The sequence below is a fragment of the Dendrobium catenatum genome, unplaced genomic scaffold (genome assembly GCF_001605985.2).
Source record: "Dendrobium catenatum unplaced genomic scaffold, ASM160598v2 fragScaff_scaffold_231, whole genome shotgun sequence".
Classification (NCBI taxonomy): domain Eukaryota; kingdom Viridiplantae; phylum Streptophyta; class Magnoliopsida; order Asparagales; family Orchidaceae; genus Dendrobium; species Dendrobium catenatum.
This window is the reverse complement of record NW_021318693.1, coordinates 10,199,012-10,226,632: the sequence shown is the minus strand read 5'-3', so window position 1 is coordinate 10,226,632 and position 27,621 is coordinate 10,199,012. Positions and strand designations below refer to the sequence as shown.

At 35.0% G+C, this 27,621-nt stretch overlaps 1 protein-coding gene across 2 annotated transcripts; it reads left to right on the top strand.

The window, feature by feature from the left end:
* The first annotated feature begins 2,115 nt into the window (after nt 1-2,115).
* Nucleotides 2,116-24,417, top strand: LOC110109381 (WD repeat-containing protein 91 homolog). Of its 2 annotated transcripts, XM_028693168.1 has the most exons (17): nt 2,116-2,298; nt 2,754-2,825; nt 3,203-3,606; nt 3,680-3,802; nt 4,014-4,155; nt 5,649-5,953; nt 6,193-6,251; nt 6,417-6,511; nt 6,591-6,693; nt 6,808-6,902; nt 6,975-7,037; nt 7,286-7,361; nt 7,468-7,576; nt 16,155-16,267; nt 22,207-22,265; nt 23,211-23,319; nt 24,055-24,417. In XM_028693168.1, the coding sequence occupies exons 3-17, from the start codon at nt 3,216-3,218 to the stop codon at nt 24,187-24,189; spliced, it is 1,977 nt and encodes a 658-aa protein (XP_028549001.1). In that variant the 5' UTR covers nt 2,116-2,298; nt 2,754-2,825; nt 3,203-3,215; the 3' UTR covers nt 24,190-24,417. The 2 variants fall into 2 exon arrangements, with proteins under 2 accessions (XP_028549001.1, XP_020696079.1); XM_020840420.2 differs by lacking the exon at nt 2,754-2,825.
* Nucleotides 24,418-27,621: the final 3,204 nt, after the last annotated feature.

The following is a 27,621-nucleotide window of genomic DNA, read 5'->3' as shown; positions in this document are numbered from 1 at the left end:
GGAATTCTTAATGTCAACCACCACCTTACCTACTTGGGCATCCCCATATCAGTTAAAAGACTTAAAATTTCTCACTTCCAACCTCTATTGAGCAGAATTTCTGCTCTACTTGCAGGTTGGAAGAATAAGTTTCTCTCTTTTGCAGGTAGGGTACAATTTCTCAAATTCACTATCTCCAACACCCTTGCATATTGGATAAGGGGTTCCATCATACCAAAAAGTTGCTGTGCTACCATTAACAAACTTTGTGCTAAGTTTTTATTTCATAACAACTTAGAGGAGAGGAAACTTCATTTTATCTCATGGAAATCAGTTACTCTTCCCAAATCCAAGGGTGGTCTTGGCATACCTTCAATCGAGGCTCTCTATTTTGGGGTTTGTTGCTCTATTATTGGAAGGTTCTACAACAATCAAAACATGCTAACTCACTGGTTCAAAGCCAAATTCATCTCTCCTTGGAAGCCCTCTTCTTCCAATGCACCCAAATTTTGGAAAAAAATTGCTCAAACAGCACTTAGAATTAAGGATGAGTTAATTTTTTCTGTTTCAAATTCCAGTGACTTTGCTTTTCTTTGGGACCCATGGATTTCTGGGCAAGTCATTGGGGAGGCGCATCGGGGGATGGATGCAACTAAGGTGAAAGACTTCTATTTTAATGGTATGTGGCATCTTCCTAATACCATCCCTACTAGTATAACTGATCAAATTATGGCTGTGGAAATCAAAAGGTATAATGAGGTTTTGTGGAATGGTTCCCAGAAGTGGTTATTCAAAAATTTTATGGAATTTTATTATGCTAATGTGCCATCTGTGGACTGGTATAATGCCATTTGGCATAAGTATCATGCGTTGAAATTTGCATGTTTTGCTTGGATGGCAAGATTGGGAAAGCTTAAAATTGCTGACAACCTGCTCTCTAGAGGCATCCAGGTGCCTTTGAACTGCTCATTTTGTCTTGGAAATCTGGAAACCCATACACATTTATTCTTTACTTGTGACTTTGCCTTCTATATTCTGACGGCCATTCTCCCAGATTTTAAATGCTTCTTTCTCAGGCCTAACTTACCGCAAACTCTGGAATTCATTCAAAATTCGGTTAGATACAACAAAGCTGAAAAGGATTTTTGCTACCTTGCTATTAGTTGTATTATCTATCATTTATGGAGAGAACGCAATAACAGGCGTTTTGGAGATATCAGTGTCAATGTGACTAAACTGTTTTGCAATATCTCCATGGCTTTAAGATTGAAAACTCTAAAATGGAAAAACAGGGAACTATTGCTTCAAAGGTTCAGGATTTTTTAGTTTGGACTGTTTTCAAATATTTTTGGATGCCATCTTCTTTGGTTATGGTTTTTGGGAAGCAAAGTTATGAGGACGATTACTTATGGTTTAGCTTGGTTTTTTTGAACTTCATTCTCCTTCAGACCTGGGATAAGTTGTTTTTTGGGAATGTGGATTTCGGTTTTTTGCATTCACATTCCAGATTGTCTTTAGATCCTTTTACAAGCAAATCTCGGGTATACTTCAAAGATTATGGCAGTATTTGTGGGATGAACATGTGCACAACGGACGATGATGAGCATGGACTGTCTTTCCGAGCCATTGAGGGTCTTATGGGCAACTTGGCTCGTTTTTGTGACTTTTTCTGGACGGGCTGGAGTCACTGTGAGGGCCAGTTTTGCTGGGTTATTCTGTCGCTTACTCAGATTTTGTGGGCAACCAGTGCCACCGTCTGCTTCATATAGTTCTCGCCTCTGAATTTTTTGATGATTGAGACAGTGCCTTAATTCTGAGTCTATTTGTTGTTGCCATTTTCTTTTCCCAGTACTGCTATAGTCTTTGTAATTTTGTTTAGATTTAGCTCTTTGCTTTTTCTTTACTTTTGTTACTTATAATATGAACTCTTTTTCTTAATATATGGGCTCTTTTGCCCCGGGTTTTCAAAAAAAAAAAAACAGTTTGCAAATATTTGTTAATGCAGTTAACGAGTCGAGTTCGAGCCGGCTCACGAGCCGGCTCGGCTCACTTACACCCCTACCTTAGATGGTAAGAGTCATAACAGGGCCCATCCTAGCTGCTAAATTTTTTGCTAAAATAGTAAAATTTCATTCTCAGCCCTCCTCTATTTCTGTAATTCTCCTTTCTTTGCTCTGTGCTTTGCTTATCCTCATCTCCATGTCTTCGGCTTCGCGTGCTCAGTATGATGTAGAGTTTTGAAAGAGTCGCTAAAGCAAGCTGCTTTCGACGACGTCATTGCTGGCTGATCGGAAATCACGACGGGAGCTCGCCGTAAAGGTAACGATCTTTCACCACTTTCGCGCGCTTATTTGGCTAAATCCCATAAATCGGCCGAACTATCGGATTTACTAAATCCGGAATTTAGGGCAAAAATGTCGAAATCGCGATTTAACTTACCGTGAGATTTGAGCAGCCGTTTTTTGGCGTTTGGCAAGGTTTAACTCAAATACTGCTCAATTCGTGCTGAAATTCCGCATCCAAATGCCAAAGCTTTGCAGTTTGAGTTGCAAAGCTCAAATTCATGGTGGACAGGTGTTGTTTTTCTGATGTCTATTATCTGTCAGTCCTTGCTTGTAGAGGTGGCTCCTTTCTTAGTTTGTTTCCGCAGTTTTATCATCTCTTCATGTTACAAGCATATGAATAACTGAATGCTTATATAAATGTCTCCTTTTTAGTTGTGTTAACTGAAAGTTAGAGTTGCATGAATTCAAAATATTTTGATTTCCTTGCAGTAAGAAGAATTCCGAGTGTAAAGTTCATTTTTTACGATAGGAACCCTGAATAAGGGGAGATAGTTATCTTAGGTAAGTTCCAATTTTACTCATTACAATAATGCCTGTAAAAAAAGTTTCTTACTATCTCACTTTTGTGGTGATATTTTATGTTAATTTGTTTGAGTCACTATCACTAGCTCAATTCTTAGCCCCCCCCCCCCCAAAAAAAAAAAAAAAAAAAAAAAACAAACAAACAAATGTTCAATAATCATCTTTATCTAAGCTAATTGTATTGCTTGAAACGAGTGACTAAACCACAATCTAATATTTTTACCAGCTATAGGATTCTGTTTTTTTTTTTCTTTGAATTAATTCAGCAGTAAATATCTTTCTTCAACTCTTATGAGAATAGTAGTCTTATGTAGGTTTACAATTATTGATGCATTGTGTTCATTATGTCCGTGTAGCTAAATAGATATAATGGAGAACATGCAGTATGCTGAAGAACTTGTGAGGGAATTTATTGTTTTCAGAGGTTTTACTAATACTCTCCAAGTCTTTGAAAGAGAATTGTCAACCGATGTTGGTAGAAGCTTTCAAGTGGATAAGATCATAGAACTAGTTTTCTCAGTTTATGTTCCAAAATATCAAGCGGACAAATTAGTTAGTTTGCTGAGCTTTTTCAAGCAATGTTTTTCCTCATCATCAGATGCAGTTCTTATTTCTACGCTATCGAAGCTTGAGTTGTCAATCTTGCGCTATTATATTGTTCATGCTTTGCAAACCGGAAGACAGGACAAGGTAGTGGAATTTTTTGCTTCAAACGGGAATTATCTATTGCAGAGGCGTGAAGAATGGCTACCATGGTTTGGTAGGTTTTTATCCATTAGACTTCTAGATTATTATGATCTTAGTGTGCTTTTGTTTGAAGTATTTTTTTGCAGCTATTCCATATCTTAAGAATCCAAGCTTGGATCCTCAGTATCGTGTGTATTTTTCAAAGGACTGGTTTGATGCCTTGCAACTTTCATTCCACAATATCTTGAGTGAGATATTCAATGGGACTCATATCCTAAAAGAAATAAGTATATTTAATTCCTTCTTCTACTACACTTGAGTCAGCTATCTTGGAACTTTGCTAATTGAGTTGTTATCGTTTTGAAAGTTACATCATTATACTCATACTAAACCTGTGGTATTATTAAAGTTACTTATTTCAATTTTTTTTTTAATTTGTAATCTTACTTATTCATTCTTAGAGTTCCTTAATCAATTTACGTGTCCCCGCTCTATTAAAGATAAGTACAGAAAAGAATACAGTCAGGCGTCTTGAAGCTGACATTAAGCAACTAAACCAGAAGCTATCACAACTTCAAGCTTTGTTAGAGACAAAGGAATCTGAGATATTAAGACTAAGAAGGTAACACCACAGTTATTTATATCCTTCTTTCATTCATGAGGGAATTGTTACTAATATGTGATGCATTTAGATTTTTTGCATTATTTTTGTTTTGAACAATATTAGTTGTATTTTTCTATTTTTTGTTTTATTTTTATGCTATCCAATGATGGTGGTAAATCCAATGATCATGGTAGGAAAAGGTTTGGGTTATGCTTACCTTGGGTTTGCTGGCTTTGGGGTCCACCTTGTCCTTTGGGTTGTTTTTTGGTTTCAAGAGGGCCTTTTTCTGCTGGACCCGTGAAATGCCTCCTGGTTTCCTGTGTTGAAGCCGTGGCTTTGGCTCTGTATTTGGCTGGATCCGTGGCCTTTTTGCTTGCCTTTGCTGAGACTCTTGGGATATCATGCAAGGTGACTTTTGGCATTTCATTTCTATTATTTTTATATGGGATTTGAGGGGTTTTTGGGCTGTTAAGTTTCTCCCCTATTGCCTATATATATGAGATGCTTGGAGATGAATTGGGTGGTGAATTATTGTGAGCAAAATTGCTATTGACTTGCGGGTTATTGGAAAAGCTTGCGAGCTTTGTCCGTCTTCTTTCTCATCCCCTCCGGAAATCCTACGGGCTCTTTCCAACCTTTCTTCTCGGGCTTCTAATCTCTTCGTCTCTCCGCAAGTTCCACTCCACCTGTATCTTTGTTCTAGTTCCGTTGGTAAAGTTTGTTGGCTGTTTTGGTGGATTTGTTGGCTATTTTGGTGGCATTTGCTGGAGGAGTTTGGTAGGACGTTGGACCCCTTTGCAGTGGTGGACCCTTTGGTTTGCATATCTAAACATTATCTGAAATATATATATTCCTACAATCGGTGCATGTGAGGAGTCCTCTAGTAGGATGTTCTGAGGATAGCTTTTGTTTGTTTTAGTTTGTTTCTTTTGTTAACTTTCTTTTGCTTTGGCTTTGTTGGATGATCGCTTCTTTTATATTCTGAAATTTAGTTGTTTATTTAGCCTATTTTGTTCTCCAAGTGGTGTCTTAAATTTCTAAAGAGTTAGTCTTGAATTTCTTTGTTCTCTCTTTGTGTTTTTGTTTCAAGTTGCTTACATCAATATGCATGCTCATAGTTTTATCTTTATGTTCATTCCTTTTATGTTTGAAGTTTCTTGGCGTGCATTCATTTCTATTCTCTTGGCTTCAAACTGCAATACATGTTTAAGATTTTGACACTCAGTGCTAGGTGGTTTTTCTTTATTTGCATAGTCCATATTTGGTATCCTAACTACTGAAGAAATTGCCATGCTGGCCTTCCCCTTTCATAAGTGTGTGGCTGTATGCACACATCATGTGCTGTTACTCCCATTATAATTATGAGCTTTTCATGTTATTGTTCATATCTCCATCAACCTATCCATACATTTAAATTGTTGGTTTAGATTGGACATTTGTTATTATTTCTCTTGAGATAGCCTTTTCTGTGGTGATAGTGCTTTGAACTTGATGTTGCATTTCCTTATCAGTATTGCTGCAACTGTGCCTGAAATATGCAATCTTCAAGCGAGGAACTCTGTTGATAGTTCATCACATGAACACACATTGACGGATATCGGAAACAGTCTCTTAAGAGAGGGCTGCCATGAAAGTACCACTTCTAACGATCCCCATGCTGGGGCTAGGAAAGTTGCCAATGGAGGGGATATCTCAATCTCAGCTAATACTTCTCAGGATCTAGTAGTATCAAAATCAGATGTTTCTTCAATCTCCTTGAATAGAGTTTCCCCCATTGAAGCTAAAGACAAGGATGCTTCTCAGATGTCCCTTTCAGGTTGGAATTTTGTGACCGATGTAATATAGTTCCTTATGCCTTCCTCTGTTCATCATATAGTTTTTCCCGTATAAGCCCTTGTAGCAGCAACTTTTTAGTTTACTCTAGTTTAATCCCAAAAACAATGAATGATATGGCCAGACTCCTTTTTCTCTTATATGATTAAGTTGAATAGATGCATGGAGAACTTTGGAGATGAAGTATTATTGAATATTTTCAGTGCATTGAATTTAATACAGAAATCAGGCGAGAAGTTATGAAGGAAGATGAGTTCCCCGAAGTCTCAGTTGAGTTTCAGGTAAGTGAACTAGTCAAACTGCTAATTGTGCTTTTTGCATGTTTGTCTCTAATCGATTGGCGTCTTTATTTATCTTCCTTATCTTGTTTCATGCTTTTACTATGACTTATTTTCTGGTCTGTTTCTGGTTTACAGGATTAGGTTAACAGGGCTTTTGATTTTCAGGAAACTTTTTTGGGGCATACAAATCCAATTAGTAGGTGTCGCTTTTCTGCTTCTGGTACTAATGTTGCTAGTGCTTCTGTAGACGGCACCGTCAGGTAATTATTATTTTTAATAACATTAAAAAATTTTAGCCTTTTATTTACAAGGCTCATTCATGAAATTAAACCATTATAGGATTTGGACATATGGATCATCTACAACGGCATCAAGAAATGCAACTATATACTGTGGGGCTGAGATCATGTCACTTGAATGGGATTGCAGATCTGATCGCTTGGTATTTTAACTCATGCAATGACTGGTTTGTTTTATGCATTTTTGATTGCTGTGCTTGATAAAGAGGATGCATGAAATTTATATTTTTGGTGTTTCTTCATTCTCTTGACGATAGCTGCTCATAGGGACAGCTGATGGAGGCATTAAAGCCTGGAATGTTGATGCTAAGAGAGTTGTCTGTGATCTAAATACCACTCAAGAATTCCCAAGGTCCTTTACAAGATAGTTTTGAAGATAAAATTTGAAATTTTCTTTACTTATCACCTTGGGTTTGCATTGCAGCGTCATGGACTTGAAGTGTAGTCCCGTGGAACCAATTTTTGTCTCTGCTGCTGCATCTATGAGGTATTCATTTCATCATCCTTTTGGTTTACTCCCATTTTCTTTTACAAGGAACTTACACTTGATGCTCTCTTTAGTAGCCTTCAACATTCCCTATCGTTCAACTAGTAATAGACAATTAATGTTGCTTGTTCGGATGTTGTTTTTCATATTCAATGTCACATTCTGTATATGTCTATTGAATTTTCAAGATTTCTGTACGTTTATGTAAGATGATTCTTATTGTTCATACATTGATAAACTACTTGTAGGCATGGCTTTAGTAAAATTGATCAAATGGGCTTTGCTTCTTTGACTGTTTGGAACATGAAAACATGGAAGGCCATGGTAGGGATGCTTGACGAAGTCATTTATGTTGTTGATAAAATCAGAATGATTGAACAAAAAGGGGAATTATCCACTAATTTAGATAGTTTCTTTTTTGTTTCTTCAGGCAACCCTACCTCTTGGTAAAGATCCACCAGCAATCACTTCATTGAGTTTCAATCACAATGGGAAGATTTTAGCTGCTTCTGCTACTGATGGGATGATTCACATGTTTGGTATCCTTTATATGCTGCATATAAAAAATGTGCCATTTATCTTTCAGATCTATATCCCCTATGCTAATGCTTGCATTCATCTAGTTGTTGAAGATGCTTTGGTGTTGAATATGATTGTGCACTTACTGTTAAGTTTTCTTACAAGTGAAGGCTGTCGTGGTAGAATTTATTTTGTTTGTATTAGTTTTAATTACCAAGTGTAGAGAAATGACCTAGGTGATTCTAGCGTGCTTAAGGTTGAGCAAAATTGAATTTGAAGGAAAAGTTTGACCAACGATATAACGATTAGAAGTTTCCCAACTAGATTATATGTGGTTTTTGGTTTTTGCCACATGTAAATTTAAAGAATGAATAGCTAAAAAGGATATATTAAGCTGACTGTAATTAGTTTCAGATTATGCTAATGATAGCGATAATGATAGATGATGGTGAGGGTAGTTATTGAGTTTAAACATTTTTTTTTCCAAACATATGATACTTCAAGATTGTTTTTGATATTAATAACCTTTTTTTGTGGCTTTTTGCCCTGTTTGTTCCAAAAATTGAAGTTATAAACATGTCATCCTAGACTCCTAGTAAAGCATCACCCATAAATTTTTTACAAATGGTTTAGAGATGTTTTTATGCCATTTAAGTCCAATGGCTAAGACATTTTGTTATGTGAATCAAATGGAAGTTGGAAATAGTGGATTCTTTAGTGAAATTGAATATGACCACAGTTTATTTTAATTGTGCTTGTTGGTGATTTAATGTGGTGGAGAAAATGAATAGATTTTTTTGGTACTTGCTTGTGTCTGCAGTAAATAGAGATCGGAATGAAAAGAGGGTCGCTTCGTAATGTTTAGGGTTCCGTCTTGGGTGAATACTCTTCTGGAGAAGAATAATATGCATTATGTATCTGTTCAAATAAAATGTTCTTCCTCTAGATAAGAACAAAGGTCCAATGATCTAAGTTTTCTCAATATTGATAAATGGCTAAACTAACTGTATACTTTGTCATTTTCTTTCAATAATTGAAGAAGAAGCATTCGTTTGAAATTCCTTTGGGCAAATTTATACTTTTTCTTGGTCCTAAAAATTTATTTCTTAATTTGTAATTTTACTCATTATAGATTTGCCAAAGCAATCATCAATACTTCCTTTGAAATATTTTTCTTAAGGGAGAGTTGCAACAAATTAAATAGCTGTTGAGTAGGACTTAAATGTTAGTTCATGATATTTTGGGTTATTATTTGGATGACTAGCATTTCAAATTTTGAAGTCATTTTATATTTATAAGCTATGCCAAATATACAATCAACAATGCCAAGCTCCTTGCTCACGTTAGCTTAGTGACCTCTAAAAGCTTTTTAGCTACCCTCACATTGCTTCCACACATACATTCATCTATCCCTTCTCTTATATCTTTGGGTACCGTCTTTCCTCAATGACCATCTCTTTCACTTTCCCCCGCAATAATCCAACATTAAATTCTTCCTCGGTGTTGCCAATTCTCATTTGCATCATCTTATTGTACCCACCCTCATCACCCATACATTCATTTGGCAAAGACGACCCCATGCACTTGTCCCAGCCTCTTTTGACCCACTGATTTATTTTGTATCTGAATTGGATTCCATTCAAGATCTCATTGGCATTGCATTCTGCTGTTGAAAAATCACTCACCAAATGGTATTCAACAATAACAAGATGCTGTCCATTGGTGACCAATCGTAGTCGAGCAATAGCCACATATAGTTAGGCAATTGCTAACCAGCGATATCAAATAATGACAAGATGTAGAGCAAAGTTGTTATTTTTAGATCAATACGGGGTTTTGTAAAGTAAAAACTTATCTTGGTTGATGCATTAATTTAGTGGAACTCTAAAGAGGCGATGGGCCCATAAATTCTTCAGTTCAAATATCTTGAAACTTCGACAAGGAAATGAGGAGATTTATTATGAGAAAGAATGTATGACACAACTTGCGAAGGAAGAGGAGACTCAATAACAGTCAAATTCAATGTGCTTAAGATATCATATGAGTAGATAGGACCTTCACTACTATCTTGATCGAAATCTGATTCTAAGTCAATGGAGCTCCTTAGAGAAAATTTTCTAGGCATAAGATCAGTGACCCTTCTAAAAGAATATAATTTCATAAGATGTTTATCAGAATATTGTTCCTGAGATTCAGTAGAATTTTTGGAAGGCTCCTTAGTCTTAGGGGTGATTAATTCACGTTGAGAACTTCTAAATATGTTTCTACAAATATTTCCTTTCCAGACCACGATTTAGTAATGAATTGCACTAATCTTTCTCAATTTTGTTTTTCTTTATTATTATTAAGGATTGATGTGGGATGAGTGGATTCTTCATTAACTATAGGGATGGTTGGGTTTTGGTTTCCATTGAATAAAAGTTCTTGAAATCTAATGCATCTTTCTTTGAATTCCTAATCATTGTACGAGTAATGATAATTAGCCCTTCTATTGTAATAGTAGTGCTATATAGGGTAATCTTTATAAGGTCTAGGATGATACTCTTGGCATAGAGGTTGTGATGGGTAGCTAGTAAGCTTGATCATGGGCTTTGACTTACAATAAGAGATTGGGACATTCCTATGAAGTCTTGAGTAACTTTCTTCGCCATAATATGTCATCAGGGTTTGGTGGGTTTGATATGGGTGTCTGCTATTGGTTGATATGATATTTTCTTTGAGCATATTATTACTATTTGATTTTGGGGTTCTAGATGACAAAAATTGATTACTTATACTTATGATTCAAATATAAAATGGTAGTTATGATTAAAATACTAAGGGTAGAAAATGTCGTGATTGTATATGTACAAAATATAATGATATTCAAACTAAATTTTTATGAATGACCATAGGACTTGATCAAGTGAATATTTTATCTTTTCCCTTAATTTTAATAATACTATGATAAGCAAATGATAACAATGATGACATCCTACGCATAAAATCTCTTAAAACATAAATTGAAAGCCTTACATCCATTCACGACACAACAACCAACACATTATATAACATGAACATAAAAACCTGACATTCTGGGACTCTCTACGACGGTAGGTAAACTGTCTTTCCGCCATCACTCTCTAGTAAATTGATGAGGACATCGTCAGCATTTTTGACACATGTACCTTTATGAGACGCCAGAGATCGACGGCCACGAAGCATGAGTTGTATTTTGTCATTTTATGTAGTAGTTTATTTTATTTTGATGTTTTTCCGCTTTTGCACTTATGGGCATTGAGTCGCTTATGTAGCCCGGAAGGGTATTTGTGTCATTTCTTGTTATTTCATTTTGACCTATTTATATGAGGCCTCATGCATTGTAATTTCAGTTTTGATGAAATGAAATTTTTACTTTGAGTTCTCTTTGTGAGTTCCTCCTCCCCGATCTCTTAGTGAGTTCGTCGGAGGAAATAGATCTCTTTGTGAGTTCTAAATTCTCGTCCCCTCATTCGTGGTGGAAATTCAGATTGAAGGCAATTGAGGTTAGTGGATCCGTGGCTACTCAAGTCTCTAGAAACTCCCAATTCTTTTCCCTTTGCTCTTGCCGCCGCCTACTCCAAGCAGGCCAAAGTCGCCGGCCCCTGGCTACAGCCTTCCGCCGGCCAGCCGCTCAGCCACCCGCCGGCCAGCCTTCCGCCGGCCAACAGCCAGCCACCCGCCGGCCTGTCTTCCGCCGGCCAGCCCCACAGCTCCATCCCGCCGCCTCCCCCTCTTAAATTCTCAGCCTTTGAATTTCAAATCCCTCGAGTAATCACTTTCCTAATTGGTGCTCATCCATTAATCCAGCCCATTAATAAGATTAAAGCCAAATTCGAAATTCAAATTTGGTTTCCCTCTCATTTTAAAGTTTGGGAAGTTACTTAAGACATAATTAAATATGAAATTAAAATTCAGATTTAATTCAATTATCTACTTAAGGGCCCCACCTCATCAAAACCGAAACCCCCCTCTCTCCTCTAGCTTGGCCGGCCACTCCCCTCTCTCTCTCCCCTTTTAATTCTCTTTTATTACTTCCTTAATCCCTTTCCTCATAAGTTAATTTCAATTTCAAATTTTGAAAACTGAAATTAATCCCTCCTCACTTTTGGAAATCTGAACTAAAATTCAGATTTTAGTTTTTCCCCTCATAACCTCACCCACCCCCTCTCTCTCCTCCAAAACCGTGACTCCTCCCTCTCCCATCCTGAGTACTCATTCAACCCTTGGCGAGGATGCATGGCGGAGCCCGAATGGAACTTTGGATTTGTGTGTGACGACCAAGATCAAGTTGACATCCTCCAATCATCGTTCTTTGACGTGGGCTTCGACTTCGACGATATCATTGAAGATTACATCGACCGTATCTATTACACCTTAGTGGATGTGATTGACGAGCAAAGATCAAAGGGACGTTGGATCATCCTTGGACGACCGTCATCCTCCATCACTCCGACCACCTATCCAAGAACGACGATCTTAGGCTCCTTCTTCCTCGGTTCTAATGTGAAGACTCTTCTTCCGCTAAAACCTAGACTAGTTGAGTGTATGGGCTCCAAAGGTGAAAGTTCTCTTTATTAAATCGCTGATTCTTGTTTATTATCGTAGTTTTACAATTGCTCTTTGTGTTTTCTTAAATTGTTTGGTTAACCGACTTCGCTCTTCTTTGCTTAAGCAAGTTAAAAACTAAGAATTCTAAGGGTCAATCATTGTTATAAGTAATAAATTTATTGTGGAAACACTTTGTTAATTCGCTATCTTTAATTTCCCTAAGTAACTCTGGATTTGTTTCACATCATCTTGATTTGTTTCACATCATAGATTCTCCTGAAAAATATTCTCAAAAGCAGGGTGAGTTAACGCTCAACAGGTAATACATATCTCAATTAAATTCATAATGCAAGGAAAGAAGAAATATTATGCAGTAAACTTTTCGTATGACAAGACTTAAATAACATAAGGATTTTATGTATGCTTCATCAATATAACATTAGGAATGCATAACATTTGAATTCATAATTCTTTCCTTAATTTTATTTTTCTTTTCTTAAAATTTTCCTTTCTTCGTAAAACTTTCATTCATTCAAAACTTTCTTTTATTCATAAATGTATCAATATATAAAATGTTAATCATATAATTATACACCCGTTCGAGAAATACTAGTATTTTGTACCGATCATATACACAATCAAATTTTGGTCATTCATTTACTATTGGCTCCGAAGAAACCCTTTACCAGTGGCTCCGAAAAGCCCTTTTACCATTGACTCCAAAGAGTCCGTTTACCATTTGGTACTCCAGATCATCATGCACATTCAATCATTCCATACTTAACATAAGAACATTAAATCAATCGTCAATTCATATGTGTCTGTCTAATAATGTTTCATGCTCAAATGTTCTTCTAAAATGTCACAAGTTAAACATGAAAATATAAGCTTGCTGCGCAGTATGACTTTTAAATAATTGACATAAAATTTTTAAACTAAAATATCATAATAAAGCATATGAAATTTTGACCATTAACAAGAAGAACTTATGAACTTAAAAGAGGTAGGAATACCTACCTTAGCAATTGCAAAGCAAACATCTACGACATACGACGTCGCTTAGACACGTGTCGTTCCTTTATGATCAAAACCTAAGATTACACATAAAGAAATATCAACAGTAATTTTTCCTTAAAACTTTATACATTTCTAAATTGTCGAAACTTTTCATTTATTACTATTTGATCCTTATTACGCTTAATGAAATTAAAATAATTTAAGTTAAATTTTTGGATTAAATAAATTACCAAATTTTTGGAAAACTTTAAATCATCAATTTCATCCCAATATCATTCCAATCTTTCCCCCAAGCCTAATTTATAAATACCTTAATCTATTTTCGGATTATTTAATAAGAAAAAATATAAAAAAAGCAAATTATTAAAAAAAAAAGCTAAAATTTCATTTTAGAAACATTCCTATGCCCATAGGAAATATTTTTGTGAAAGCTCTTTAAGAAATTTCAATTTTTAAGAAAAACCCTAATTTTCCAATCAAAAAATTTTTGGGGAAAACTTGAAATTTATGTTTAGAATCATTCCTCAAACTCTTCTTATACATTTTCTACAAGAATTTCTAAGTTTTGAAAAACCCTAAAATTTTCTTTTTAGAAAAACTTTGAAAGAAATGGAGAAATGCTTAAATTAAGCATACCTTAGTCTTCCCCTTGCCTTCCTCTACAATTTCCCTCAAATCCGGCCACCGAAAACTGCTGTCGGAGCCGCCCACGAAGTCTCCCGTCTGCCTCCTCCCTTCGTCTCTCATTTCAGCCGCACGAAATGAATGGGGACCAAATGAATTTCGGTCCCTGTAAGAGGGAGTTGCTATGTTTAATTGCATAAAGTCCTAAATACTCTTACTTGCCTTATTTCGTTTTAATATTATTAAGGGTATTTTAGGTATACTTAAACTTCTAAAAATTTTAACTTCCAATTTAAGCGAAATTCAATATAGGTTATTTATATCAATTTGCTCGAAATTTTGTGTAGAATTTTATAAAATTGATTTCGTCTAAATCCGACGACTTTGAAATTTCACTTAATTTTTGTCGTGACGCATCGAGATATGTGCAACGCTTACTATTGACGAATTCGGGTTTTACAGGAGGTCACCCATCCCTGGACTTCGGGATGAGCACGTTTAGCTGCAGAGTTTCTTAATGAAATTTGACCATTACACCAAAGGCACCTTGATGTTTAAATAGTTTAGCTTCTTTTACATAAGGTGTTTCACATTTATGGCGCAAAAAGATTGATGTGATGTGAGTGGGAAAAAAGCCTAAGACTAGGTGCTTCAAGTCGAAAGAGTACAATTGTTTGTTATGTAATTTTAGTGGACATGAGTGGTAATGATTAAACTAACTTGTTAGAATGTTAAGTACGCAAGTGATATAGGCTTAGGTATCATTAAGTTAATCTAATGCTTTTTGGAATGGGGATGTATAATCATGTAATTAATAGGAATAAAGCTTGATGATTGATGGAGGAGACAGTATATTGATTTATGATTATTGAATGTCTTAATGGTTGAATGGAATTCATCAAAGATTAATGAAAACTATCATTCGTCTTGTATTACAGCGAAATGGAGAAGGCAATATAAGTGCAGTAGAAATTAAGTTGTTATGAGAAAAATATTATTAAATTATTAAGGTTTAAATTTGAATGATTAAAGAATGTTCGTCAGATCCACCCTGGAGGATTTCGTATTAAATGAGCAGATAGTTTGGATATTTATAACTAAGAAGAAGAGGCATGATAAGGCCTGAAGCGAGAATTGATATGATTACTTAGGATAGAAAAACGAGGTAGGCATAGCTATTATGGATAGAAGATGTTTATAAGAAATTATATAAACTGCAATTAGTAACAAATGCTGGTACGGACAAATTCAAATTGAGAGGAAGTACTTAAAAAATACTGAACCCTGACATGATAAAATGTACCTGTGGACCCTTGGTAATTTCATTGAAATTTTTGTTTGAACCTAGTTTTGAGTTCTAAATAACGTTGTTACATGATCGAACGAATCTAGCCTCGAAATTTATGTACCTAGTATGCCCGAAGTAAATATAGGAAATTTGAAAGTCTTGCAAGATTCCACGACATGGAAAATTTCTACAAAGATTTCCAACGAACAACATGTGAACTGCGTTTTGTAATCAATTTTCTTTGAGGAAGTTTACAAGTTGACAAGAAGTGTTTACATCTCACTTTCAGAAGAGTTCAAGTGTTTTTCGTTGAAATTAGATGAAGTTGAGTTCTCACTCTTAAAACTCTCCTTAATAGTGTCAATCTTGAGAGCTATGGAATTACCTTCATTTTTTTTCTTTTTACTATTAAGAATAATATAATAATATTAAATTAATGGAATGATGGGTTGGAGTATTACTTTTTCTTATAATAACATAACAAAAACTGATGTGAAAATAAAGTAAAATTGAAATTCGCTGCAGCTCAAATAAATACGGGAACTAAATTCAAAAGAAGTGAATTATCTCAAAATAAACAGATCTCACTGCAACTCTTTTCAAAGGAACTTCTTTTCCGAGTTGAGATCCAAGCACCTAAAAAAAAAAGACCTTTAGTGTGCCACCATAAACTGGATACATCGTAGTAGTAGGCTCAGGAAACAATGTTAATAACAGCTAGATCCATACCTTATCCACTCTACATTTCTATCAATCACTTGGGGTAGTCTTTTCAAATTTAGAGATTGCTTGGTTAACTACTTGGCATGAGACATGGATGCTTAGCAATTATTTCAGAGTTCCAGGTTTGTAGCAGTGGGAAGCTGTAGCTGTAGAATCTCTTTTTATGACTTATACCGATTACTTAGCCTTTTAGTTTTAATTCTATCTCATAATTAGCAAGATCTAGTGGAAGTATGATCATTAAAACCGAGTTTTGTGGCTCACACTGTTTATATTTGGTCTTTATGAGCGTGGTTTCCTACTTATTTTTCAATATATATGATGCACAAGATACCAATTGACCCTTCAAGATTTTCAACTTCCTTAATCAACGTAAGATATGTCTGCTGGTCTACAAATCACAGGATGGCCAGCTCATGATTCAGCTGTCAGCTCAGTACTATTTGGACCAGATGAGACGAGCATTTTCAGTTTGGGTTCTGATGGCAAGGCATGCAACATTGGATTTGATTTGTTGACTTTTTTTTCCTCGGAAGCTTTCTAATCATTCGTTTCAATTGCATTTCAAATTATTTCTCCTGTTAAGTTTATATATTATATTATTTTAATTGAATGAACTTTGAAAGTAGACAAATGATATTTATTTATTTTTGGTGAATTTGCATAAATACCACTTTAAACGTCTGTATTATTATATCTAATGCCTAATTTTTCTTATCTACATAACGACTAAAAATTTTTAATATATGAAAATTACTACTATGCTACCCTTTATTACCACTTAACTCTCTGCGTGCAATGATGCACAAACACGAAGACGATGACACGGACATAGGATACGTCTATTATTAAAAATATATGACATATACACATGTTAGACACAATATTATAATTTTATATCTTAAAAATAATGTATAGAATTGAATAAGAAGAATATTAAGAATAATTGAAAAATAATAAGTCATTTAACTATGATCTGCACTTAAAATGATTAGTATTAGAATGTTGAGAGTCGGACGTGGATGGCAGGTGAGACATCGAGATGATAGATGACAATGTTGCTGAAAAATTCGAGCATGGATGCTATGCAATGGTGCATCAGGTATTGACGTCAAAATAGGATCAGCCCTTGATGCTGAGACATGTTAGTCGTCGATGTTGAGATGTCGTTTAAAAAAAAATGTGACATTGAAACGACGCAGGGGCGTGATTGTGGGTGTAGAAATTGGCGACATTTGAGATGGCGCAGGGGCGTGATTGTGGGTGTATAAATTGGTGGCGTCGTGCTTCAATGTTAAGACAACATATGACTTTAGTGTTGAGATACTACTTCATTGCCTCCCCAACCTCTAGAAAAGAGGGAAAATGAGACGACAAGAGAGGAGAAAAGAGCTTCATTTGCTGGAGAGTTAGCAAGAATTTTGTATACCTGGGTGATGGAAGGTATCAAAGTTGTAATTTTATGTTGTCAAGGAGTTTTAGCTGTTATATAAATAAATAAATATAGACGTTAAATATGTTAATGTAAATGTTTAAAGTGGTAGGTTTGTAAATCCGCCCTTCCCTCTTTTTTTTTTTTTTTTTTTGAGATTCCAAAACCTCACATCTGTTTAATGTGAAGGCTATTTGATATGCCTTGGTATCAAAGACAGCCAACGAACCAATACAAATTCAACAAACAACATATTTTTATTGATAAGAAAGGAAATACGAATAGACAAGATGCAATTGTCCTCTTTAGAGAACCCTAGGCGTCGTTAGGATTCATCATAAAAATAATGGACAACAAATTCTCACAAAATTCTTCATACAAAAGATATCATAAATCCTACTACTTATAGCAAACAATAAACAAAAACAGCTCTCCCCCAATTCCCTCTCAAATCAGCACCCAAATCTGCCTTTTTTAATTAGGAAACAACTCCTAATTAATCCCCTCCAAATTATAATTCAAATTAGATCTCTTGCGCTAAAATTGAAGTTAGAGAGGTTTTAAAGAAAAAGAAAAAAAAGTGTGGGAAAATTGTTGTACCTTATGATATTCCAATAGAGGTGGGTAAATGCTTAGGAGATGAAGGAATTTCATGGATTTCTAAACTTTTTAATATTATTTTTCATATTATTTTGAAGACTAAAAAAAGCCAGATGTGTGGAGAACGAGTGTGTTGATTTCTATTTTTAAGAATAAAGGTGATGCACAAGATTGTGCGATTTATTGAAGAATTAAGTTGATGTGTCATACTTTAAAACTATGGGAGAGAGTTATAGAGCAAATGTTACGATATAATACTAATGTTTCTCAAAATCAATTTGGATTCATGCCTGGTAGGTCTACTATGGAAGCTATACATATGTTGAGAGTTTTGATGGAGAAGTATAGAGAGAATAAGGAGGATCTTCTTATGATATTTATTGATTTAGAGAAAACATATGATAATTTTCCAAGAGAAGTGCTATGGAGAGTTCTAAAAAATAAAGGGGTTAATAGTGCTTTTATATTCATGTCGTTAGGGATATACATGCTAGAGTTATTACTTGTGTCCAAACACAAGTTGGTTTGACCAAGTATTTTCCATTTTCAGTTGGATTACATCAAGGATCAGCCTTAAGCTCATATCTTGATGTGAAACAAACTCATTCAGGAGTTATTTTAAGGAAATTAAAGAGAACAGATTTAACAAAATAATCCCAAAATAAATTTATTAATTATAACAATTATTGATCCTTAGAACTCTTAGTTTTTAACTCGTTTAGGCAACGAAGAGTGACATCGATTAACCCAACAATTCAAGAAAACTCAAAGAGTAATTGTACGCTACGACAATAAACAAGAATCCACGAATTAATAAAGAGAACCTTCAGCTTTAGAGCCCATACACTCACTAATCTAGGCTTTAGCGGAAGAAGCGTCTCCACATTAGAACCAAGGCCACTCCGAGGAAGAAGGACCCTTAGATCGTCGTTCGTGGATAGGTAGCTTCCTGGACAGCACCCAATATGGGTCTACCAGGATCCGGTCTACTCTTGGAGCTGCTGGACACTTTGGACAGCAGCCTGCAGTTTTCTTGGGTGCCGGCTAGCAAGTTCCCATGCTGGAATGAGGAGTGGGCAGCCGGTAGAAGATGAGGGGAAGGTTGAGGGCCACGTGCAAAGAGTTCAGGGAACTCACGTTTGCATCACTTGGAAGAGAAAATCCAATAACAACGGAAGAGGGGAAAGCTGTTTCAGTTTCAGATTTTTGAAATCTGAAATTAAAACTCAAGAAATCTGGAATTAATTATGTGAGAGGAGGCATTTAAGAGGTGGTGATGTGGCAATTAAATAGAGGAGCAATGGGATGAGGTGGCCGGCCATATGGGAGAGAGAGATTTAGGAGTTATGAGAGTGGGGCCCAAATTTAAGTAGGTAATTAAATTAAACCTGAATTTTATTTCAGATTTAATTAGGTATTGAGTAACTTCCCAAGTGGATTTGAGATGAGATGGAAAGTTGAATTCGAATTTCAAAATGGCTCTAAGTGCCATTAATTACCTTGCCTTAAGATGAGCCCTTGATTAGGCAATTCATTAAGTCACCTGGGAATTGGAATTCACGGCTTGGGCAAACAAGGAGGTCCAGCGGCAAGGGAAACTACAAGGAGAAGGTGGGCTGGAGGTTCACGGATGGCTGTTTGACCGTGAGATTGGGAGCCGTAAGGAAGGGGGGGTTGTATTTTTTAATAAATAAAAATTGAAGAAAAAAAAATTTATTAAAAAAATTATAAAATATTTAAGAGGCGTGTCGGGTACGTCTGCCTAATTTATTTTTTTAATTTTTTTAATTGTCTATGACATGTCAAAGGCATGTCGGGCGTGTGTCATATCAGATACGTGTCAGAAATTGCATATCTCTTTGGAGAGAAGTGTTGGTGCATCATAGGTGCAAACTCACTTCTTTCTCACACAAATTTGACTCGCTCCATAGGCGTTAACCCTCTTCTATCTCTGTTCTACTTGACTCGATGACTACAAACCTACATGACTCCAGACCTCCCCTACTTCATTGCCTCCCCAGCCTCTAGAAAGAGGGCAAATGAGACGACAAGAGAGGAGAAAAGAGCTTCATTTGCTGGAGAGTTAGCAATAATTTTGTATACTTGGGTGATGGAAGATATCAAAGTTGTAATTTTATGTTGTCAAGGAGTTTTAGCTGTTATATAAATAAATAAATATAGACATTAAATATGTTAATGTAAATGTAAGTGCTAGGTTTGTAAATCCGCCCTTCCCTCTTTTTTTTTTATGAGATTCCAAAACCTGACATTTGTTTAACGTGAAGGCTATTTGATATGCCTTGGTATCAAAGACAACCAACGAACCAATACAAATTCAACAAACAACATATTTTTATGTATAAGAAAGGAAATACGAACAAAAAAGATGCAATTGTCCTCTTTAGAGAACCCTAGACGCCGTTAGGAGTCCTCACAAAAATAATTTACAGCAAACACTCACAAAATTCTTCATACAAAATATAACATAAATCCTACTACTTATAGCAAACAATAAACAATAACAGCTCTCCCCCAATTCCCTCTCAAATCAACACCCAAATATGCCTTTTTTAATTAGGAAACACTCCTAGTTAATCCCTTCCAAATTAGAATTCAAATATCTCTTGCGCAAAATTGAAGTTAGAGAGGTTTTAAAGAAAAATAAAAAAAAAGTGTGGGAAAATTGTTGTACCTTATGATATTCCAATAGAGGTGGGTAAATGCTTAGGAGATGAGGGAATTTCATGGATTTCTAAACTTTTTTAATATTATTTTTCATATTATTTTGAAGACTAAAAAAAGCCAGATGTGTGGAGAACGAGTGTTTTGATTTCTATTTTTAAGAATAAAGGTGATGCACAAGATTGTGCGATTTATTGAAGAATTAAGTTGATGTGTCATACTTTAAAACTATGGGAGAGAGTTATGGAGCAAATGTTACGATATGTACTAATGTTTCTCAAAATCAATTTGGATTCATGCCTGGTAGGTCTACTATGGAAGCTATACATTTGTTGAGAGTTTTGATGGAGAAGTATAGAGAGAATAAGGAGGATCTTCTTATGATATTTATTGATTTAGAGAAAGCATATGATAATTTTCCAAGAGAAGTGCTATGGAGAGTTCTAAAAAATAAAGGGGTTAATAGTGCTTTTATATTCAAGTCGTTAGGGATATGCATGCTAGAGTTGTTTCTTGTGTCCAAACATAAGTTGGTTTGACCAAATATTTTCCAATTTCAGTTGGATTACATCAAGGATCAACCTTAAGCTCATATCGTTTTGCTTTAGTCATGGATGCTTTTATTAGAGATTTGCAAGAGGATGTTCCCTGGTGTATTGCTTTTTGCTGATGATATTCTTCTTGTAAATAAAGATTAAAGAGGGAGTTGAAGGTTAACTTGAATTGTGGAGGTCAACCTTAGAATCTAAATATTTTTGTTTGAGTAGATCTAAAACCGAATACATGGAGTATAATTTTAGTAGTAATAGATCTAGTAGGGGATTTGTGACTTTGAGCGATCAATTTATTAATAAGAGTACACGTTTTAAACATCTTGGGTCTATTGTTTAGAGTGATGGTGAAATAAATGGGGATATTATAAGTAGAATTTAAGTTGGATGGTTGAAGTGGAGGAATGCATAGAGCTTGTTGTGTGATAGAAAAGTACCATTCAAACTTAAGAGAAAATTCTATAAGATATTGGTTAGACCTGCAATGCTTTATGGTGCAGAATGTTGGCCATTAAAAGAGAAGAATAATATTAAGTTCAGTGTTGTAGAGATGAGGATGCTCACGTGGATGAGTAGCTTTACTCTTAGAGACATGATACAAATCAAGCATTTACGTGAAAAGATTGGAGTAGCTCGAGTGGCAGATATGATTAGAGAGAGTCGCCTTAGATGATTTGGTCACATAAAATGGCGACTTTCTGATAACTAGTTAGGAGAGTAATGTATTAGATTTAACCTGTGTTAAGAAAGGTAGAGATACACCTAAAAAGACTTGGTTATAAAATATTAGAAATGACATTTCTTTATTAGATCTAAATAAGAATTTGACTCTTAACATAACACAATGGGGAAAAAAGATTCATGTAGCTGACTTCATGTAGTGGGATAAAGGTTTGATGTTGTTGTAATTAAAATTTTTCTAAATAATTCCTCTTTGATTAAGAACCTTCCTAAATAATTTACTCTTGATTAGGAAACTTCCTAATTACCTCCAAATTAAATCAGCTAGTTCATCACTATTCTAAAAACCTGATTTTTGTTATGTCCTTTACAAATGATATTCTTACTGATGCAATATTATCGCTTCATTATCTTTTAGTAGTACGATAAACATTGTCTGTCTAAGCTTCTGCAAGGACAATCATTTTGTATTAGTGTTTGCAGATCTTTGAATGGAGCCTGCAGAATCAAGGCCAAGTTCTTTGGTCCAGAGATTGCAGCAGGTACGACATAGGTGTAGTTTAAGCTATATAGTTTTACCAATATTCTATTATAGAAAAAATTTAGCCAGTTTTTTAAAGAAGAGCTGCAGCGGACGTTTGGTTTGATTACTAATGAAAATTCCAAGTGACCTGATTTTTCATTATCATCATCATTAGCTATATCGCACCTATTTGGGACTGGCTCTATAGTTCTCATTTTCCATTTTTTCTCTATCAGGTGTTACATGATGTTAAATCAATAAATCTTCTTACACAACTTATCAAGTATCTTTGGTTTATATATATTTTTTCTTAGTCCTTTTACAGTGCATTATATTCACATGTTGGCATATTTTTGTCATAGAATTTTTATGTATTCATATCTCTAACACCTAAATATTTATAGTTATTTATATAACACTTAAATATTTAAATCACATAAAAAATATCACTATTATTTTTTGAAAAGTGAAATGCATATTTTCATGCATATATTTGATGTGATCAAGATATTTAAGCGTTATATAAATAAATATAATAGTTTAGTGTTTCATGTATATATATAAGAACTCTATGATATATATGTAAATTGCGTTCTTGTAATCTTTGCTGTACATTCACTAAATTACATATATTTATTTTCTTCCTCTTTTATCTTCCATAGATGATACACATTGATTCATAACATTTTTTTTATGTCATACTTAGCTTATCTTTTCTAATTTTTTTTTTTTTGTCTAAGTGACTCTTATCTCTGAAGCTATAACTTAGCATACCTGTTGTGCCATCAAAGGGGTTCGGGTGCTTGTGTGAAAGGATAAATGAAAATAAGCATGTAAAACCATGATATATGCCCATGCCTTGCTAGTCTGGGGACACATCATGTTTGCCTCTTTTAAAAAGAAATCCTAAAAAAAAAAATACTTTTATGAGTTTGTTTTTCATTTTGATTGCTCTCTTGACTAGGTTTTGCTACCCTGAGAGTGAGAAGATATGCAGACATGAAATTGCACTGGATTCAAATGGAAGGAGATTGCTAGTTACATCAGGCTCAGTTAGGTCCCCCATTTACCAGGTGGAGCATCTTCTCTTATTTTAGATTACTATCAGGAGCTCTATATTCGTGAATAACTATGCTTGGCTGTATAAATTTTCACATTAAGGCTTCGTTTGTGATGGCTTTCTTACTGCTTAATGAAGCAAATTTTTAGTACAAAAATTTAATTTTTGTACCAAAAAGCTGCATTAGGAAGCAGTAAGAAAGCCTTCTCCCAAACGAAACCTAAATTAAGTGATCTTGAATTATATTTTTTTAGCCGACCCCATATAGTGAGATAAAGGCTTGATGTTATTGTTGTAATTAACTAATTATTAAATGAGCAGAACATTGACATGATTACAAGAGCCTGTTCAATTATGATCGGCACTATATATATAATATTTACATGTTGAATGTCTATTTGATGATATTTACAGAATGATTAATTCTGTTATCAAAAGCCATTGAATATATTTTAGAAATCATGCAATACTTATTAAAAAAAAAATCATGCAATACTTATATTTTAAATTATGTGAATTTTAGAAGGTATTGCACCATGAATTTTTTTTTTTTCATGCAATCAGAGTCATAAATAATGAAAAGCTAAGCATGAACAAAAAGTTTAAGCTCCTTAACAAATTTGAGCTTGTTTATATTTGACTCAATAATTAGCAAAATAACCTGAAAAATGCTGTCTTCCTTCTATGTAAGCTCATGATCTCTGTTGTTTTGGGCAAATCATTTAAACTTGTTATCTTCATTCATCAGGTGCAGGATCATATGAGCGCCTTCAAAACACTTCCTCATACTGCAGCAATAACAAGTGTGGATTGGCATCCTACGCTTCCAATCTTCATAACAGGCTCTGCTGATCATTCTGTTAGAGTAACCTCTGTTATATAGAGATGTTATTTTAAGTATCCATTTGTGTCTATACTACTTTGAGGTACGTACATAGATTAGTGCAATTCTTTTGTTTCATAGATGTTAGCACCTTTGATATTTATTAAAACATGCCAAATATCATCCATTTGGTTTATTCATTATAACTATCCAAGTAGTTTCTTGTGATTTTTGTTGAGATTTTAGGAAATAAGTTTGTAGTTTTCACTTAGTGAGCAACTCTTTCTCGTTTTGTTGAGATATATTCTCTAATTTTAAAGTTGTAAGTTTTATTTAGGACGGTTTTTTTATTGCTTCTTAAAATAATTTTTAGTTCAAAAATTTTTTTAGTATTAAAAAATAGTCCTTTTTTAATTGAAAAGTTTATGCTGTTTTCGTTTTGATAATACCTATATAAATATAGGTGATATTTTACCTCTTAAAAGTGTGAATACTGAATAGCCTTTTGAAGGGCAATGAAATATGCAGATTGGTTAAAAATTACTGATCATTTTCTATCAGCAAATCTTGGTGAAGTTTGACCATTTAAAGTGAATTGGATAGCTAAGCCTGATAAATGAAGATGATTCGAATCTCGTAGAGCTTGAATTGTGTTCTTGCAAATTTTGTATAAGTTTTGTATAATGGATAGAACTATATCTTATTGGTTGATGGAATTTGTTTCTTTCGGTGGATTTGCGCTTAAATACCCTAATTGCCCAAAAAAAAGTTGTGTCAGGTCTTTTGCCTTTTGACATTTGATGGGTTTTTTTATTTTGGAAAAATTAAGAGTGTTGTGTCTTGGACTATTCGCAGCGGTGGAGAAATATAAAGTTGAACGTTTTAGCTTTGTATGAAGATTTAGCAAACAATCAGATAAAAGAGAGGGTGTATTGTTTATAAGAGAGATTAGAGTTTTTACGTAGAAACCTCTAAAATAAGGGAAAAATTATGGGGCGTGGCCTAGTTTGAATGAATCCATTAGTATTTGCACCCAATTACAAATGAGCCATTTCCTTGGGGGAAAGGCCTTGGTTTGATGTAACAAATATACATAGAGTGCATTACATGGTGGGAATTGGAACACTTAGTATTGATAAGTTCGTTTGGTTGGCAGGGTTATAGTCGGCGGGCAATAGATGTTAGAAAGACTATAGTCGGGTGACAATGGTCTGAAGGACCATAGTCGTCGGACGACGGAGGTGGGAAAGATAGTTGTCAGGCGATGTAGGTCGGAAGGACCATAATCAGCATTCAACGAAGGTTAGAAAGATCATAGTTGGGTGACGAAGGGCGAAAGGACCGTAGTTGGCGGACGACGGTGGTTGAAAAGACTACTATCTGATGACAGAGGTTGAAAGGGTCGTTGTCGGCAGGAGACAGTGGTTAGAAAAATCGTTGTCTGATGATGGAGGTCGGAAGGACAATAGTCAGCGGGCAACGGTGGACAGAAAGGCTGTTATCTGGCGACGGAGGTTGGAATTATCTAAGTCGGCCAGTGATGGTGGTCAGAAAGACCGTTGTCTGGCGACGAAGGTTAGAAGTATTGTAGTAAGCGAGCGACAATGGTCAAAATTAATATTGTATGGTGATATAGGCATTAAGGACCATAATCAGCTGGCGATAATGGTCAGAAAGACTATTGTCTGGCGACCAAGGTTGGAAGAACCAACGACAGTCGGTGGTTAGGTGTAAATCTGGTTTAAGTTGGTGGCCGAGTGTAAATCCGACGATAGTTGGTGTTGAAGAATTTTTGTTATCCTCAAACGGATTGTATACTTTATGATTCAACACGACATAAGAATGATGATATATTACCCCGAAGGATAAAAATATCATTTTCCTATGAACTCAATGATAAAATTTATAATTTAACAAAAATTCCTCCATTCGATGTTTGGTTGAATGAGGTTTATTTTATTTTTGGGGTACAGATGTCCCATAGGGGCAAGCTCCTATGGTTAATTACATCTCAAGCTTTGGTGCTTGAGAAAATTTTTGATTAAACTAGTGGTTTTCTTTCTTTTTAAAGTCTTTTAAATATTGACTAAAATTTAGTTTTTGAAAATCCGTGAAAGTCTTGCTTAAAAGTTTTGACCCTTCAGAAATTTAAAGAAAAAGAAAGGATAAACTTTAGAATCAGATTTTGGAATGAGTGCCAAAGGAGGTGAAATAGGAGCACTCGATTCCGAGAAATCTCTGAGGTACTCGGATTATTCTATGTTGTGCTTTACATTTTAGAAGTCTAATCTTTATTTAAGTTGACATTTTTATTAGAAATTTGGGGCTTACATTCCAACAACACATGTTGGAGGAATTGCCCGAAAGGTGAGGGTTTATAGGGTGATTTGGAATCAACCAATGCCTCAGATCCTAAAACTAAGGTAGGATTACCGAGAGTGTGTGCCTCGAACCTAAGTCTAATGAATGCAAAAAAGACTTATAAGCTACTCCTCACATGATGCATAATTAGCATGACCCCTGGATTTACTGTCATGCCTGGAGAGGACTACCAGCTAGACCCACCTAAACGCTTTTAAAATCATGTCTTTTGGTCTCAATGCATTTGAAGAGTGGAGGGTTATTTTATTTAGAATGTAGGGCTTATAGCTTGGCTTTGAGGCCAAGATGCCTATATATGTAGGATATGCAGAATGCAGACTCACAAAGAAAGTAGATTTTTATTATCTAATCCTTAAGTGATGACTTTTCTACATGAGACATTTTTTTTGCTATGCATGCTCAATTTAAATTTTTGGACAACTTGGCTCCTTAAAAGGGAGCCATACAAATTTTCTTGTTTGAAAAACATGATGCCTATATTTATTTTAAGTTGTTTACAATTTAAAGGGTAAAACAATTATTTTATCCTAAGAGCTTATCGTATCACAAGTCCATGTCACTCCCAAACAAAATAATAGAAGAAACCTAGGAAAAACATGCTGTTCTATTGCACACTTAGTAAAAAAACAACATATGTATATAAATCAATCAAAATAGAAGTGCAAGTAGTGTCCCAATTATTACAAACATGTTTGACAGCTGAGTTTCCTTCCATTATACAATCCATTTAAATTTACAGTCTCTGCTTGTGGGGGTCTTCAAGCTTTAACTCTTCAGTGGATCCTTAGGCTTCACCTCCAAGGAAGCACATCATTTTTTAATCCACTTTTCCTTCTAGTCCGAACCCCACAAGTTTTACATCATAGATTTAATCAACTATATGATATAAAATAGAAAAGACTCAAGTCTGCAAAATAGAGTTAGAAGACAGTTTATATGATAATCACATCACATCCAAAATTTCTCTAGCAATTAGAATGCCAAGTATCTGCTTATACCATATTGGTCATGCCTTTGGAGGGGGGTTAAGCAGCGCCTGCAAGCAAACAGTATTAGAAAAATCATGACTTATTTTACCCCATTTTGGACATAACCACCTGCACAAAAAAT